The sequence below is a fragment of the Phascolarctos cinereus genome, unplaced genomic scaffold (assembly GCF_003287225.1).
Source record: "Phascolarctos cinereus isolate Bilbo 61053 unplaced genomic scaffold, phaCin_HiC Scaffold_7;HRSCAF=346, whole genome shotgun sequence".
Taxonomy (NCBI): Eukaryota; Metazoa; Chordata; class Mammalia; order Diprotodontia; family Phascolarctidae; genus Phascolarctos; species Phascolarctos cinereus.
In genome coordinates, this window is record NW_027556180.1 from 40,830,577 (window position 1) to 40,846,498 (window position 15,922).

At 39.2% G+C, this 15,922-nt stretch overlaps 1 protein-coding gene across 3 annotated transcripts in view; it reads right to left on the reverse strand.

Annotated features, from left to right (window-relative positions):
• Positions 1-11,809, reverse strand: part of PEX5L (peroxisomal biogenesis factor 5 like) — a 281,181-nt gene extending 269,372 nt beyond the window's left edge. For all 3 annotated transcript variants that reach the window (XM_020980804.2, XM_020980800.2, XM_078147268.1), the window contains exon 1: positions 11,250-11,809. In XM_020980804.2, coding sequence (XP_020836463.1) covers positions 11,250-11,270 — 21 coding nt within the window. In that variant the 5' untranslated portion in view covers positions 11,271-11,809. The remainder of the gene's footprint in view (positions 1-11,249) is intronic.
• Between the last annotated feature and the right edge of the window lie 4,113 nt (positions 11,810-15,922).

The following is a 15,922-nucleotide window of genomic DNA, read 5'->3' on the forward strand; positions in this document are numbered from 1 at the left end:
AACCCTAGGTCAGTGAAATGCATTTGTTGAAAACTCAGACTCCTGGGAGTGACAAAGGGAAATAAATTTCAGAGGTGATGGCTGTTTTTTAGAACAATCTTTAGAAAGATCAACTTTCAGAACTCATTAGCCATAGCCCCTGATATATCTTAATTATAATGAAGCAGAATATAAAGCCTAGCATGCTGGGTCACAAAATGAGGGAATCAATCATTAAAATAAACAAACAAATTATAAAGCTCTACTCAGTAAGATCAAAAGTTTTCAAAAGCTCATTTCTGTGAGGGAATTTTTGTAGGAGTTTATCTTTTTTGGGAGGGGGGAACGGTAGTTACTGGCTTATGTATTAGTGAATTGTGTCCTAATATCCAGTATCAGTGGAGGATTCAAAAGGAAACTAGTGCAGGCTCTCTTAATAGCATCTGAGCCAAAGAAAAGAGAGAGAATCCTTTTTTTTTTTTTCCAGATCTACTTACTCACCACCAGAAACTCCACATTTTTATGGCTCAGGCCTCCTAGCTGTTCCCTCACACAATAAATACTCCATCTCCTGACTCCATTCATTTTCACTGGCTGTTCTCCATGCCTGGAATTTTCTCTCTTCACTTCTCACTTCTCTAGCTTTCTCTAAGTCTCATTCCTTTCGTGAAATGTCTTTCCTATTACTCCTTCATTTTTAGTGCCTTCCTTCCAAGATTATCTCCATTTTATCTTATACATATCTTGCTTAGACACAGTTGTTTGCCTATTGTCTCCCCCATTAGACTGTGAGCTACTTGAAGGCAGGAACTGTTTCTGCCTTTGTATTCCTAGCACCTAACACGGCACATAGTAGGAGCTCAGTAAATGCTTGTTGTTTTGCCTTGACTTGACAACAAGAAGCATGTTGTATTATAGTACTGAATAAAGTGTTACTTCTCAGAAAATAAAATGTTCTTCAATAACATGTTTTTGTTTTTTGTTTTGTTTGTTTTTGTTAATCCTAGAATAGTGGAAAGAAGACTGAATTTGGAGTCTGAGGTCCTGGGTTTGAAACCCAGCTCTGATGGTCACTACCTGTTTGACCAGGGACAGTCACTTAACCTCAGTGGACCTCATCTGTCAGATGAGGAGGTCCTTCTAGCTCTAGATCTATGTTTTGGCATCTGTGTGGGACCAAATATTTAATCTCTCTGGGCCTCAGTTTCTTCATATGAAAATTGAGAAAGTTGGACTAGATGTTCTTTGAGGTCCCTCCCAACTCTCAGTACTTAATCCCATGATCTTTTTCCCTTTTCATGCCCAGGCGAATTTTGCTGTCATACTGACTTCATAAACTAACGTCAACCATTGCAGGTAGCAAAGATTCAAATAGTTTAATGAGCCATGGCTTAACCTTGAGAAGAGGGAGGGAGAGCTATAGCTCTCTAGGTAGATTTCTGGTATCTGAGGAAGCATCATACTCTCAGCACCCTGTGTGATTCACAACCCACCAGCTGGTGCCCTTTTTGAAAAAAAAATCAAGTTGCTCATCCCATCCCCCCTGCTGGGTTGTTTCCCAGGCCTTTCTGAACTAGGGGAAATCCTTTAGGGAGCTCTCCTGTCTCTGGAACACCTGTACTGCAAACTCCCACGCCTGGCTCAAGTTCTTTGCACTTCTGAACTGCTGGCAGGGCTTGGGGAGATTTCCCTTGAATGGGATGGCACAGTAATCAGCCTCTTTCTATGGAAACAAGCTCATTATGATCATTTTTATCTTTGTGAAATTCCTCACCAGTTATTCTCAGAAGTGGAAAGGGAGGGGGCTGGTGGAGAGAAAGGCAAGGAAGGAGAGAAGCCATTCCTGCTTTCCCCAGCTGTTAATAATGCACCTCCTTCCTTAATTAGCATGTTTTGATTTTGTATACATTATATATATATATATATATATATATATATATATATATATATATATATATTTATTTATTTATTTATAGAAGTTCATGTTATCTCTCTTATTAAAATGTAAGCATCTTGAGGACAGGGATTTATCATAGCACCTGGCATGAAGTAAGTGCTTATAATGTTTGTTTATTAATTGATTTATTAAAAAGCACTGCTGGGTTCTTAACCTGGAATCCATGAATTTGTTTTAAAAATATTTTGATCGCTGTATCTCAATATAATTAGTTTCCTTTGTAATGAGGAATGTATTTATTTATGTATTTATGTTCATCTATTTATTTACATATAATGTATATCTTATTTTTATGCATTTAAATACATTATTCTGAGAAGGGGGTCCATAAGTATCACCAAAGGCATCTATGACATAAAAAAGTTTACAAGCCTTTAAGACCTCTCCCTCTGTGCTGATGCAGAGAACTGAGCAGAACTTGAACAATTTATACAATGTTAACAACCTTATAGAAAAAATCAACTTTGAAAGACTTTAGAACTTTGATTAATTAAATGACTAACCATGAATTCAGAAGACTGAAGATGAAACATACCACTCACCTTCTGCCAATGAGCTAGTGAACTGAAAATGCAGAGACATTTCCAGGTATGGCCAGGGTGGCAATTTGTTCTGCTGAATGTTTAAAATGAGGGATATGATTTTCTTATTTTTTTTCCTGAGGTGTGGTAGGGAGCAGTGGAAAGGATAAATTATAAATACAAGTAAAAATAAATATTAAAAAAAAAACAATAAGCCCTGCTTCTGCATTAGAGGGACCTGGGTTCAAATCCCTGCTCTGCTACTTATTGCATTTTTGGCAACTTAATTGTCCTCCCTGAACCTCAGTTTCCTAACTTGTATAATGAAGGAGTTGGATTAGTTGATTTCTTAAGATTCTTTCTAAGTCTAAGACTACTAATCCTGTGGCCATTCATTTCCTCTTGCTAAAGACAGTCATTGATAGCTTGATCTAATGGAATTTCAATAGGGTTAGAAGATATATTAGGCTACTCTTCAGAGTTAATTGTCATTATAAAGGGTGGTTTATAATGCAGACTGTCATTTAAAATGTAATTTGAATAGGATGCTATAAAACAGCCCTGTCCTGGCAGTAAGACTTTTAAAACTTGACTCCTTGTATGTCAACAGTTTTTTCCTGTTTCCATTCTTCACGAGAATGCATGTGTGTTTCTATGGAATCATGAAAGCATCCTCTGCTCTAAAAGGGCAGGAGAAAATTCAAGCCTCCAGTTGATTGGTATCTCTCAGAAGGGGGTGGCCTCAAGACCATGATATATGAAGCTCACATCAAGAAACTGGGGACATTAAGCCTGGAGAAGAGAAGGGTAGGGTGCAGGAAGGGAGACTGAAAGGGCTATAATTGAGCATTTCAAAAGTTGTCCCATGGAAGAAGGATTAGACTAACTCTATTCGGCTCCTGAAGGTAGAAACAATGCGTTTCCATTCTGCATGGGAACAGGTTTAGTGGATGAAAATAATTCATTTCAATTAGAACTGTCCAAAAAGTGGAAGAGACTGCTTTAGGAGGTAGCAGATGTTCCCTCATCGAAGGTTGGATGGCCACTCATTGGTGATGCTGTAAAGAGGATTAGTTTTGGGGATTTGGCTTAGACAGGATTAGGGGTTCTTAACCTGGAGTTGTGAACTTGTTATATTTGTAATACCTTGATAACTTTTCATTATGATCAGTTTCCTTTGTATTTCTATATATTTCATTTTATAAATTTATCTGAGAAGTGATACACAGGATTCACCAGAATGCCAAAGGGCTCCAGGACAAAGAAAAGGTTAAGGACCCCTGAACTAGATGGTAACTGAAGTTCTGTTCCACTTGAACTCAGGTCCTTTGAGGGTAAGGTTAATGTTCCTTTCATTGTGTCATGCTGAAATAGCCATTTGAAAAGAAGGAAATCCTTTTCAAATTTTGAGTTATAAAAATATGAGGAATGTTTCACAAAAATTTTATTCTCATTTTTATTTTTCTTCATGAATATATTTGAAATTGTTCTCACTTGTAGGTACTCTGGACTGTCCAAAATCTTGATATTTCTTCCTATGTGGTTCTTCAGGATTGCTGCTCCCAGATATACAGTTTTTCTTAATTTTATTAAAATGCCCTTTTATTTTATTAAATTGATTTGTTTGTTTAAATGTATATTTTTATCTTATTTTATTAAAATGCCTTTTAGTGCATGTTTTTCTCCTTTATTCCATTTTCTGGCATTGAATAGGCAAAACATCCCTGAGGACTACATTTTAACTCTTTACATGTTTTTGCACTATGGAGACATATTAGCAATCATGAATATGGACCAAAGGCTAATTCTACCTTCTTGCAAAGACCATGCGTCTAAGGCATTTTTGTAAACTGCAAGCCATGAAATAAATATGGTCTATAAGCTGTCAGTAGCACTCATGTAAATATGTGTATATATAATTATTATTTTTATGTATCTAGAAATGTTCAATAAATATCAAAATTAAACTCTTAACCCCTGGGGTTGTAGAAGGAGAATATTCTGGCTAATCAAATATTACAGCTAATACAACAAATATACCATATATGTATCAAAGGATTACTGATTTTCAAAGTTTTTTTTAACCAGACCTGTGATTTTGCTGGTATATGAAGTTCCCTCTACCAATGCAGACAAACAACTCCTCTTTAACTTACCATCTTTGAGAGCTGTCTGGGGGGGCGGTGCAGAGAGGTGGCACTGAGAGGGTTAGGGACTTAAGAAATTTCATATAAATAGTATATGTCAGAGGCAGATCGTAAACTCAGGTCTTCTGACTCAGAAGCTCATTATGCCATGTTACCTTTACTTCAAAGAATTAGGAGATTCAAATACCTACTGCACATTGAAATGATACAGAACATAATTTAGTATTTCATGGATGATTCAGGAGGCAAGTGAGCATTTTGTACTCTTATCTTGACAAGTCATCTAGTCCAACCCATATGTAGCCAAAGATTCCCCTCCACTTCCCCAAGAGTTCATCTGGACTCTGCCTGGAGACTTATGTTACCGGGAAGCTATTATTTAATCAGGCAGCCCACTGCACTTTTGGATTGCTCTAATTATTTAGGAAGTTTTTCCATTTGTTCCTCTGAAACTTGCCTCCCTGTTTGTAACCACTGGTCCTACTGCTGCCCCATTGACCTATAAAAGAATGTCTCCTCCCTCTTCCTTATGACAACCTTTAAAATATCTGAAGGTAGGTTCCCCTCTAAATTGTTTTTTTCTCTGGACTAAACATGAATTTCTTTAAGTGTTCTTCACTTAGTATGATGCCAACTCCCCTCACTGTCCTAGTTACCTGGTTGAGATAAGCCCCAGCTTGTTAAGATTTTTATATTAGAGATAATTAACTATATTTAGTCATTTCTTACAATGATCAAGGCTGGTCTTGCGTGTTGCGACAGCCAGCCACATGATGTTATAGGAGGAAAGGACAGAAATGGGCGCCTGATAAAAAAAAAAAAGCAGTCCTATCACCTCTCAATTCACCAATTTAATTTCAGTCTACTACATATTGAATATTTTTCAGCCAAAAGTCACTTATGGAAATGCAAATGGTTCTGTATTAGTTACGAGTCATTTTGGATCAGATCTGTAATTTGATTGGTATTGAGAACTCACTGGGCAGGAAACTTAACTCCACCAATGCAGATTGTTACCTTTGCTGCGATTTGTAGTCTTAAAGAGTTACCAAAAATACCAAGAAATTAAGACCAAGACTTGTCCAGGGTCACAAGTCAGATTCAGAACTCGACCCCAGGTCTTTCTCACTCCAAGGCTGATTCACTATTCACAATGCCCTGCTGCACTTAGTTATCAGGCTTAGAGTAAAATAATCAGCAATTGGACAGAAAAATAGTTATGGGGCATCAAAGAGAGAAAGAATGGAATGGAGCAGAGGGGGAAATCAAAGTAGGGCTTTGAAAAATTGCTAATAATCTTTTAGGAAGAAACAAACCTGCAACCCCCCCCCCCAAACCAGGAGCATAACCAACAAGAGAAGCTAGGTGGAGCAGTGGATAAAGCACTGGCCCTGAAATTTCAAGGACCTGAGTTCAAATCTGTACTCAGACACTTACTAGCTGTCTGAACCTGGGTAAGTCACTTAAACAGATTTGCCTCAGTTTCCTCATCTGTAAAATAAACTGGAGAAAGAAATGGCAAACCGCTCCTGTACCTTTGCCAAGAAAATCCCAGATGGGATCATGGAGAGTCTGACCAGACTGAAATGACACAGAAATAAACAACAACAAGAACAAAAGCACAATTGATTAACTCTAACAAGAGTAACAAACAAACAAACAAACAAACAAACCCGGAATTACATGGCAACCTCTACTGGCTGCTTAGAAAATCTGTAGATATTAGATCTTGCATCTTTAGTTTCAAATAAGACCTACACGATGAACTGAAGTTTAGAGACTATAGATAGTAATAGAGAAGCAAGGATAAGGAATATAGAAATGGAGGAGAAGGCAGGATGTCAGAGAAAAAAAAAACTTTGCCTATTTATAACTTTGTCTCTTGCTGGGCCAGATTAGGATAATACAGTGCTGAACTGAATTTGAAGAAGATAATATACAGGCCCTCCTGTGGACTGCATTCGGCTATTTCAACATAATTTGTGCATGGTTCATGGCAGTTGTTTGCTTCCCTCTACTCAAAATTATTTTGTATTTAATATGTGTATATCTTATGCTGCCTTGTGTCTGTTCATTTCATCCCCAATCACCCTCAATAGAATGTAAGCACCACGAAATCAAACAGTTTTGTTTCTGTCTTTATATAACACCTAGCACAAAGTCAGGTACACAGCAGGAGCTTGATATATGTTGTTGGCTTGAATTGCTTTAAACTGAAATGACTACCAATCTCCGGAGGAGGTGGATGTATGTCCTCAGATTAAATTTAAAGAAGGTTCTCTTCTTTCTGTATTAGGTGTCCAGGATTTCCCTAATACTGTATGTTTGTGCTTAGGCTATAATTCAAATGCTGAGAAACTAAGAAAATACATTGCGTGTGTGTGTGTGTGTATGTGTGTGTGTGTGTGTTTGTGATACAAAATTTTGAAAACAGGCTCCCAGTCAGAAACAAGAAACACTGTGAGCAGCATGGTATCTTCTGTCTTCAGTGAGGATGTATCAAGCTTATTTCATAAACTATTTTCCTTTTTGAAGATCTTAACAGAAAAATAAACAGGAAGTCTCACATGGAGACATACAAATGAAACCCAAATGAAATGGCCACCTTCAAGGTTGTTCACAATGTGTTATTCTTGGAGTATTTTATATAATTCAAGATTTCAAGGGTGTGGGGAGCCTCTGATGTGGAAATTCTTAACACTAAATCAGATAAGCGATTCACTTGTAACTTAGAGTCTTGGAGATTTACCTGGAGCTTTGAAAGAGATTTGCCCTTGGTTGTAAAGACAATATGTCAAATTTCAGCCTCAGGCACATAACACCTACTAGCTGTGTGACTCTGGGCAAGTTACTTAACCCCAATTTCTTCACCAAGAAAAGCAAAAAAAAAAAAAGACAATATGTACCAGAGACAAGACTTGAACCCATATGTTCCTGGCTTAAACTCTATTTCTCTGTCTACTAGAACATTCTGAGAAAACACAGTACAATGGAAAGAACTGTGGATTTTGAGTTAGAGGTGACATAAGTTCAAATCCTTGTTTTGCTACTTACTCTATGTAAGACTTTGGGTAGGTCATTTAACCAATCTTGCTTGCTCCCAGTTTTCCCATCCTAAAATCTCTTAGATTTCTTCTAGCTTAAAATCCATGTTTCTCAGCTATTCAAGGTATTTCAAGTTGTTTCCCCATTGAGAGCAAAGGTAGAAGGTACTTCCTAAGCCCTTTGTCTTTGAGAAGCCTAAGAATTGAATTTTGAATGTTCAAATGAAAACAAACAGCTCTAAAGACAAAGGGATTGACAGCTATTGTCCCCGGAAGTACCAACCAAACTTTAATCAATATAACCAAATCTTCATAGTGACTCCTTTTCTTCTTTTTCACTAAAAGAAAAATCCTGATCTTACCTCCTTACCCAGATAACTATGTTGTTCTCTATTTATAATAGCTCAGAAGCAGTTTTTCAAAAGGAAGTAATTGGAGGTACAACTCTAGGGCTTTCATTAACAGTTGCAACTCACATATGTGAATAGACACTGGTATTGACAGGAATGGCTATTATATGAAAATGCCATTTATTAGGATTGGAAAAATTTCCTCACAACTAGCACTAAATAATAGTCAACCTAACAAAAAGCTATTGGGGTTAAAGTGGGAAAAAAAATCTGAAACTTACCCCAAAGAAGCAACCTTTGGCTAAATTGCTGAGTAAATAAAATTCCCACTGAGGCTAATTAGTGAAGGCAATGGGATTATGCTGTGCACAAGGACTGTAGGGTTAGGCCCCCAAGGTATGTCTGATTTATGGTACTTTGGACTGTAGATTAATCTCTTTCTGTTTGCCAAAGTTACCCCAGTATGGATCTATGAAACCTTTATGGGAAGCTAAGAGTAGAATGAGGTTATGTACGAAAATATAAAAAGTTGATGAGTTAGGTGCTGCGGCTGTCTAGACTGAGTCCCTGTATGTGAATTCATAGCTCTTCTATACTTGCCAAACTGGTAAATCTTCAAATATGAACACTGCAGGAGGGTAGGTTTCTTGTTGCAATGGTCCTTAAGACTTCATGAACTCTGCTTTGTGCCTAGGTTCATATAGAAACATTTTCTCCCCAAATCTGTTTCAATTCCCTAGGCTTTTTAGAAAGCATCAGTTTCGCTCGCTCATCTGAGACCCTAAATGAAAATATTAGCCGCACAGTACAGCTTCCTGATGACTGGTAACATTTTCCGTTCCATTCCTTTGGGGAGCAACTGGCCAAGCATTACAAGTATATCAAGCCTGCCTAAGACTTGGCAGAAATGTCTGTGAATTTCCCCATCCCAAGATCACTTTAGCAGATAGGATCCAAAATTTTAATCAAAACATTTGGCTATGTTTTGGCTGTGTTTCCTCTCTTCTGTTCACTGCCCCATCCCATGATTAAAGACAGGTACACTCAAGAAGAAAATGTGGTCTCTGAAAAAGAAAAGCTTTTAACTGAGTTCAGAACAATACCAGTAGAGTGAAGACTTTGATTGTAGCCTAAAGATTTGTCTTTCAGAGAAGATCACAGAGTGTTTTAAAAATAATAAATTCAATTAATTAACAAATATATTATGGACCAAGTTGACATGTTATTTTTAGGGGATGAGAGCTGTCCCAATTTGAGATCTCATAATTAAATAATTCATGAACATAATTCTTGAGGATTTGGAGATGGTTAGTGTACTACCAGTGGTCAACAGTCCATAGGAGGTGGGGTGGGAGAAGAGTGAAAAAAGGCTTTATTTTCTAGATTTGGGGCTACCATATTGGTCATGATCTTTATTTAGTAACATTTTCAAGTTAAGCTTGGCAGCAGAGATTTGTAAGTCTTTCTTTGCAGCAAAGCATCCTATTTGCTGTTTTAGCACTGCACAAGCAAAAACCATTAAGTTTTGTGCAGATCCTGAGTTTTAGGCTAAGTCTAACTGTCCTTGCAAAGTGAAGCAGAAAATGAGGGCAAGCATCTGGGAGATTCAGGTCTTCATAAAAACCCTTTGCCCAATAATGGCCAGAAAATGGAAGAAGAAGTAGACGTATTTTGACCTGAACCATCTTCAATCTCTACTTCATGTTGCAGGTATCCATCATCCTAACAAGCAAAGATACTCTGAACAATTTTTCTCTGGTAAAGTTAAGAAAATTCAGATTTTGAAAAATTTGTCCCAAATACCCGATTCTGATTTTGTATGTCTGTGCACAGACAATCTTTTAGAAAGCCTACTCTATTTAACCAAGCCCACCTGTTTTCTCCTTTTTGAGTTTTCTGGGGGACAAAACACCAATCATAGATTTCAGAAAGACATTCAAGGGTGAGAAGAAAGCATAAAATATAGTATTTCTGGACAATATACTAAGCCAATACATTTCCAGTTCTTTACTATGAATGCCCACACCAATTAGTCTATAATCTATAAATAATATGCAAACAAATCACCAGCCATGGGCTGAGAAGGCAGCTCCTAGAAATTGATTTCTATCCCTTTTGACTTGTGTGTTTTTGTCCCTCCCTCCAACAAATGTGATATCATTTCATTAATAATTACCAAAACAGAATGAGGTCATTAATATGGGAAATGCTCTTGATCCTGCTTGTGCTGATTCAGGTTTCTTACTAAACTTATTAGGAAGACCTAAGGCTGGGCTTGACATCTAAGTGAGGCTCTAGTCCAAAACAACTTCCCCATGAAGCCTGAAATAGTACAGTTGTTGTAAACAGACACAACATCTTTACTCATCTGCAGTCCTTCAAACTAAAAGGACCGACAGCCTCAGTACTCTTTCTCTCATGCAATATACCAGTGTAGAGGCACTACAAGGTAGAAAAAGTCTCTGACCGTTTGAGAAATGGAAAGCCAGGAGAGCTCAGCCTCAGCTCATATTTCAGGAACTGATTTAGTGTTTCCTTTTCTCAAATGTATACCTGTGGTTTTTAAAGGGGAGGGAACTTGCGAATGAGAATGCGAGTCAAGGTGAAAGTAATCTTGTTCAAAATACCGAGAGCGTTTGCATCAAGGAGAGGTGGAGATCAAGGACGACACAAAGAAGCTCTTTCCCCTGAAAATGTTCAAGTCACTTGGACATGTGTTGGAGATTCAGGCTCCAAAGTCATTATGTGCCTACTGGGCACAAAAACGTCCCAGGATCTGAAGGGGAATGGGGGTGGGGAAAATAGCACAGCCTACTTTAAAAACAACATTAAAAAATAATAGAACAGCAAGTTATTCCAAATGCCACGAACCCTTTACAGACGTGCAAAGACCATGCCTTGTCTTGCCTATTATTGTTTGCCCTTCAGTTGACATACATGCGGAGACGCCTCCATCAGATTGCAACAAACGTGGAAACCGAAAACATTGACATTACAGATATATCTGCCCTGCTTGGATTCCCTTCGGAGCCTCTTTGAATAGGCGGGCAGAATGCAAAGTTCACTAGCTTGAAGTTCCCAGGATTTCTCCCCCTCTGCCCCAGTAAAAGACCAGTCTAGTTTCCCCTATAGCCTCTGCACTCCCTTGTGAACATTTCTGCACCAATTCTTTCACTTGTTGAGTTGCCCTGGAACTTGGTGGCTCAATAATCTTTCCCTGAAATCAGTCCAAAAGCATCTTATCTTCTTACCTGCATGTGTCCCTGGTACATTCTGCTTGGGCTTTTTCCGGTCCCCTGAGGTGGGCAAATTGTTTTCTCCTCTGAAGGCTAGCACAACGTGAGCAGCTGAGGGTAAGGGGGGTTCTCGGGGGTCTTGGGGCGGCGGGCGGACGCTCAGTTCAGGTGCCCTCCCGTCTGCCTGCTTGCGCTTCCCTCGGCTCAGCAAAGCCTAGCTCAGCTCAGCGCTCTCGCGTCGGTTAGGCTTGGCTCAGCTCGGCTCAGGCTGCACCTTCGCAGTGCTGCAGGAGGCGAGGAGCTGTCCCCCAGCCCAGTGCTGAAGGCAAAGGCAGTAGGCAGCCCAGTCCCCGCCAGGGAGTGGGAACAGCCAAGTAAGAAGGAGGCAAAGGTGGAGGAGGAGGAGAGGGAGGAGGAAGAAAAAGAGGAGAAGGAGGAGGAGGAGGAGAAAAGTCTCGCCCGTCCGCTCAGCAGCCGCTACAACTCTCTCCTTTTCCAGCGAACTCTTTCTCGCTTTCCTCTTGGCTCCTTCATTTCGCTCTCTCCAAGCAAGCCCTCCTCCTCTGGGGGCCGGACCCCAGCCTCCCCTCCCCTCCCCTGACGTGAGTGCCCACCCCAGCTGCCGCCGCAGCTGCCGCCACCGCGGCCGAGAGGTGCAGAACAGGAGCTGCCGGCGAGCGCGCGCCCCCAGGCTTCAGGAACGTGCGCAGAGGCTGAGAGAGAGCGCGCGCGCGCGCGCTGATCCTGGATTCCCCGGGGCGTTCAGGGCCAGCTTCAGGAGGGCGCTGCACCCTAGAGCTTGCGCGCGCGCGCGCGAGCCCTTCCACTGCAAAAGGCCAGCCTGCGCGAGGCGGGGAGTGGGGATGGGGGGTGGGGTGGAAGGTGGGGAGTGGGGGAGCGGATAGATGACCTGGCGCGCGGCTCAGGCTGGCGGAGTGGGCTATGGAAGGTCTGGCTGCTAGTCCCGCTCCAGAAGGAGGTGAGGGAAGGGCTGGATGGAAGAGTTGAGGTAAAAGGCATTTTCCGGTGAGGAGAGGCGAGTTCCACCCAGACAATCGTATAATCGAGGCAAGCAGAGGCCTCACATCTCTTGGTACACAGAAGAGTCAGTGGATTGAGCTTGATCCGGAGTTTCCATATAGCTCTATGCAGTTACCACAAGTTACCTTAGCCCACAGCACCATGGGCCTTAACTCTGTCTCTGAGATCTATATGTGCATGTAGACACACATGCATGTAGACATATGTATACATACACATATATACGTATATGTGTATACACAGGAGCCTTTGAGGAACTTACATTCCACACGGTAGGTGCTTAATAAATGCTGGATTAACTTGGATGTCCCTACATAATGTACACACTCTCTCTCTTCCTCTCTGTATGTATGTATATGTGTGTGTATATATGTTTATACATACATTCATACACATGCACACACATTAGGTATGTATACATTATATATATATATATATATGATATAGGAATATACACACATACACATGTATTATATGTATTATATAGGAGTAACATCCAATCAATCCAGGAGGCATTTATTAAGCATCTTCCAATATGTATAATATGATATGATATGATATGATATAATATAATATAATGTAATATAATATAATATAATATAATATAATATAATGTAATGTAATTAATGTAATGTAACATAATATATTGCATGCATATATACACATGTATGTATAAACACATTACATATATGTATAACATTTCATTTATATACATATATAGGCACTTAATAAATGCTTTCTGTTTTGGACTGGGTTGGTTATGTTGTGGTTTCATGTCATCCAGATATGAAGCACACTTATATGTGAGAACTGGGGTTTTCTTCCTAAAACAGGAGTGAGGATGTGGAAAAGAGGTAGCCTGATGCAGTAGAAAGGAAGATAGGTTTGAAATCAGAACACCTGCTCTTGAGTCCTGACTCCGACACTTGTTTCTCTGACCTCTATGAACCTGACTTTTTATGTTCAATGGCAATGATACTCTGTATGTATGTATGTATGTATGTATGTATGTATGTATGTATGTATGTATGTGTATACATATGTACATATACACATGTGTGTACACATACATAAAGATATATGTGTACACACATATATATGATGTGTCTTTGTCCCCTGGGAGTTGAAATATTGCTGGAGGACAGGCATGCTCCTTGACGGGCTCTTTTTCCTTTGGTCATTATATTCCCAGTACCTAGCCCAGTGTTGGCAATCAATTGATCAAAAAGCATTTATTAAGAGTTTGCTGTATGCCAGCTGCTTTGCTAGGCACATAGTAGTGATTCAATGGTGATAAAAAGACAAATAGAACCATGTCTGACTTCAAGGAGCTTACATTTCACACAGAAAGTGCTTAATAAATGCTTGCTGAAGTGACTTGAATGTTATCCCTAGGATTTCATATATATAACAAGTTGGCTGTGTGTGCATGTGTACACACATACGCACACATGCACATACATACAAACATATGGCTAAAACTTGATATGACTGAGTCATGTTGGCTTCCAGTCTTGCTTTCCAGTTGTATTTCATGGTATACCCCTTTATAAACTCTATGTTCCAGGCAAAGTGGTCAACTTGCTACTCCTTGAACATTCCATATCCAGCTTTTGCCTGTTGTTTTCATGCCAGGATAAGAGGAAGCTTCTTCAACTGTACCCCTTAGAATTCAGTTTCCTTTAAGACTCAGTTCACCCACCACACACTTCTTCCAAGAAGGATTTCCTTAATTCCTTCACCCATCTGTTAGTACTTACTATCATCATCATCATCATCATCATCATCATCATCATCATCATCATCATCATCATCACTACCAACATTTATATAGCGCTTGCTATGGCTGCCAAGTTCTGTGTCAAGCACTTTAAAATTGTTACTAATTGGATCCTCACAACAACCCTAGGAGGCAGTACTATATCCTCATTCTACAAGTGAAGAAATTGAGGCAAATAAAGGTTAAGCAACTTGCCCAGGATCATATAGCTAATAAGAGTCTGAGACTGAATTGGAACTCAGATTTTCTTGACTCCAGGTTTAGCTCTCTATCCACTGTGCCATCTAACTGTTACAATATACTTGCCTGTGTACATGTTGCTCCCTCTCCCCCAATAATATATAAGCTACCTGAAGACAGGGTCTGTTTTTCATTGTGTCTTTGTGTCCCCGGTGTGGAACATGTGCCTTTCACATAGTAGGCACTTAATAAATGCTTTCTGTTTTGGATTGGGTTGGATATATTGTAGTTCGGTATCATCCAGATACGAGGCACAATTATTTGTGGGTACTGGTGTTTTCTTCCCAAAACAGGAATGGGTGGGTGGAGAAGTCTCGAGGTAGCCTGATGCAGTAGAAAGGAAGACAGGTTTGAAATCAGAACACCTGCTCTTGAGTCTTGATTCTGACATGTTTCTCTGATCTCTATGAACCTGACTTTTTGTGTACAATGGCAATGATACTCTGCATACTGTGCTCCATACCTCTCTGGGTTGATGTGATGACCAAGTGACATAAAGATTATCAAGTTCATTGTAAACCGCTGTATAATCTTAAGCTAAATTTAAGAGCTTTGGGAGATTCTGAAGACTGAAACAAAAAAGTGTTTTCTTATGATTAAATGCTCTCTTTGTATCCAGTGAGTTTATTTCATTTATAAGTGATAAAAATCTATGAAAAACAGTGATGTGGATGCCTCCCAAAAGTGACCATTATCTTTAACCACATTTTAAACTACTGAGTAGTCAACTAAAACTATTACTAAAAGTGCCTAGACAAAAATACAGTCATCTAGAACTCAAGTCAGAGCCCAAAAGAACCTTTGGGAATAAGGGAAAATCCTTCAATGCATGTAGAAGCCCCTTCCATTAAGGGAATCACAGTCGACACAGATCTGGATTTGAAGTCAAAGGATCTGAATTAAAGTTCTGGATTTGCCCCTTACCACTCATGTGGCATAGGAATGTCACTTCATGTTTGTGGACCTCAGTTTCATCATCTGTAAAATGAAGGAGTTCAGCTAGATGACTTCTAAACTCCTTTCTGTGATCCCAGGCAACAGACATCTACTTTTAGCTGAATAAAAATTCAGTGGAGGTTTGCAACTTTCCTTGGTAAAGAAAGGCAGATGTCCTCTTGATAATCAAGATTTTTCTGAAGCTGTTCTAAATTCTATCTACTACATCTTTTCCTTTTAAATTTGTTGTATAAGCTTTGCTGGATCTTTGACAATTATCTTGACTGCTGATAAAACTGAGTGGGAAGGATCTCAGGACATTTATTGATTTGCAGTTCTGTGAAGTGATTTACATATCTAGCTTGACTAAACATGTTGATCCAACATCTTCTTGGACATAGGCTAGAAAGCTAACATTGTAAATAAAACAATCAGACGTGTTTGAGCAAAAGGAAATTTTCATTAACAAATAAATATGCCAGTAGATAAAAACAGTATTGTCAAGAGAAGGTAATGGCATTGAGTAGGAACAGATGTAAAGTGTGATGTAGTACAGATATGGGCAGATCTGTTACCATTAATAATAATAATAATTTGTTACATTAATAATACCATTAATAATAAATTTAAAATTCATAATAGCATTAACATTTCTTATTATATCAAGAAAGGAGTAGTAATATCTTTGTGA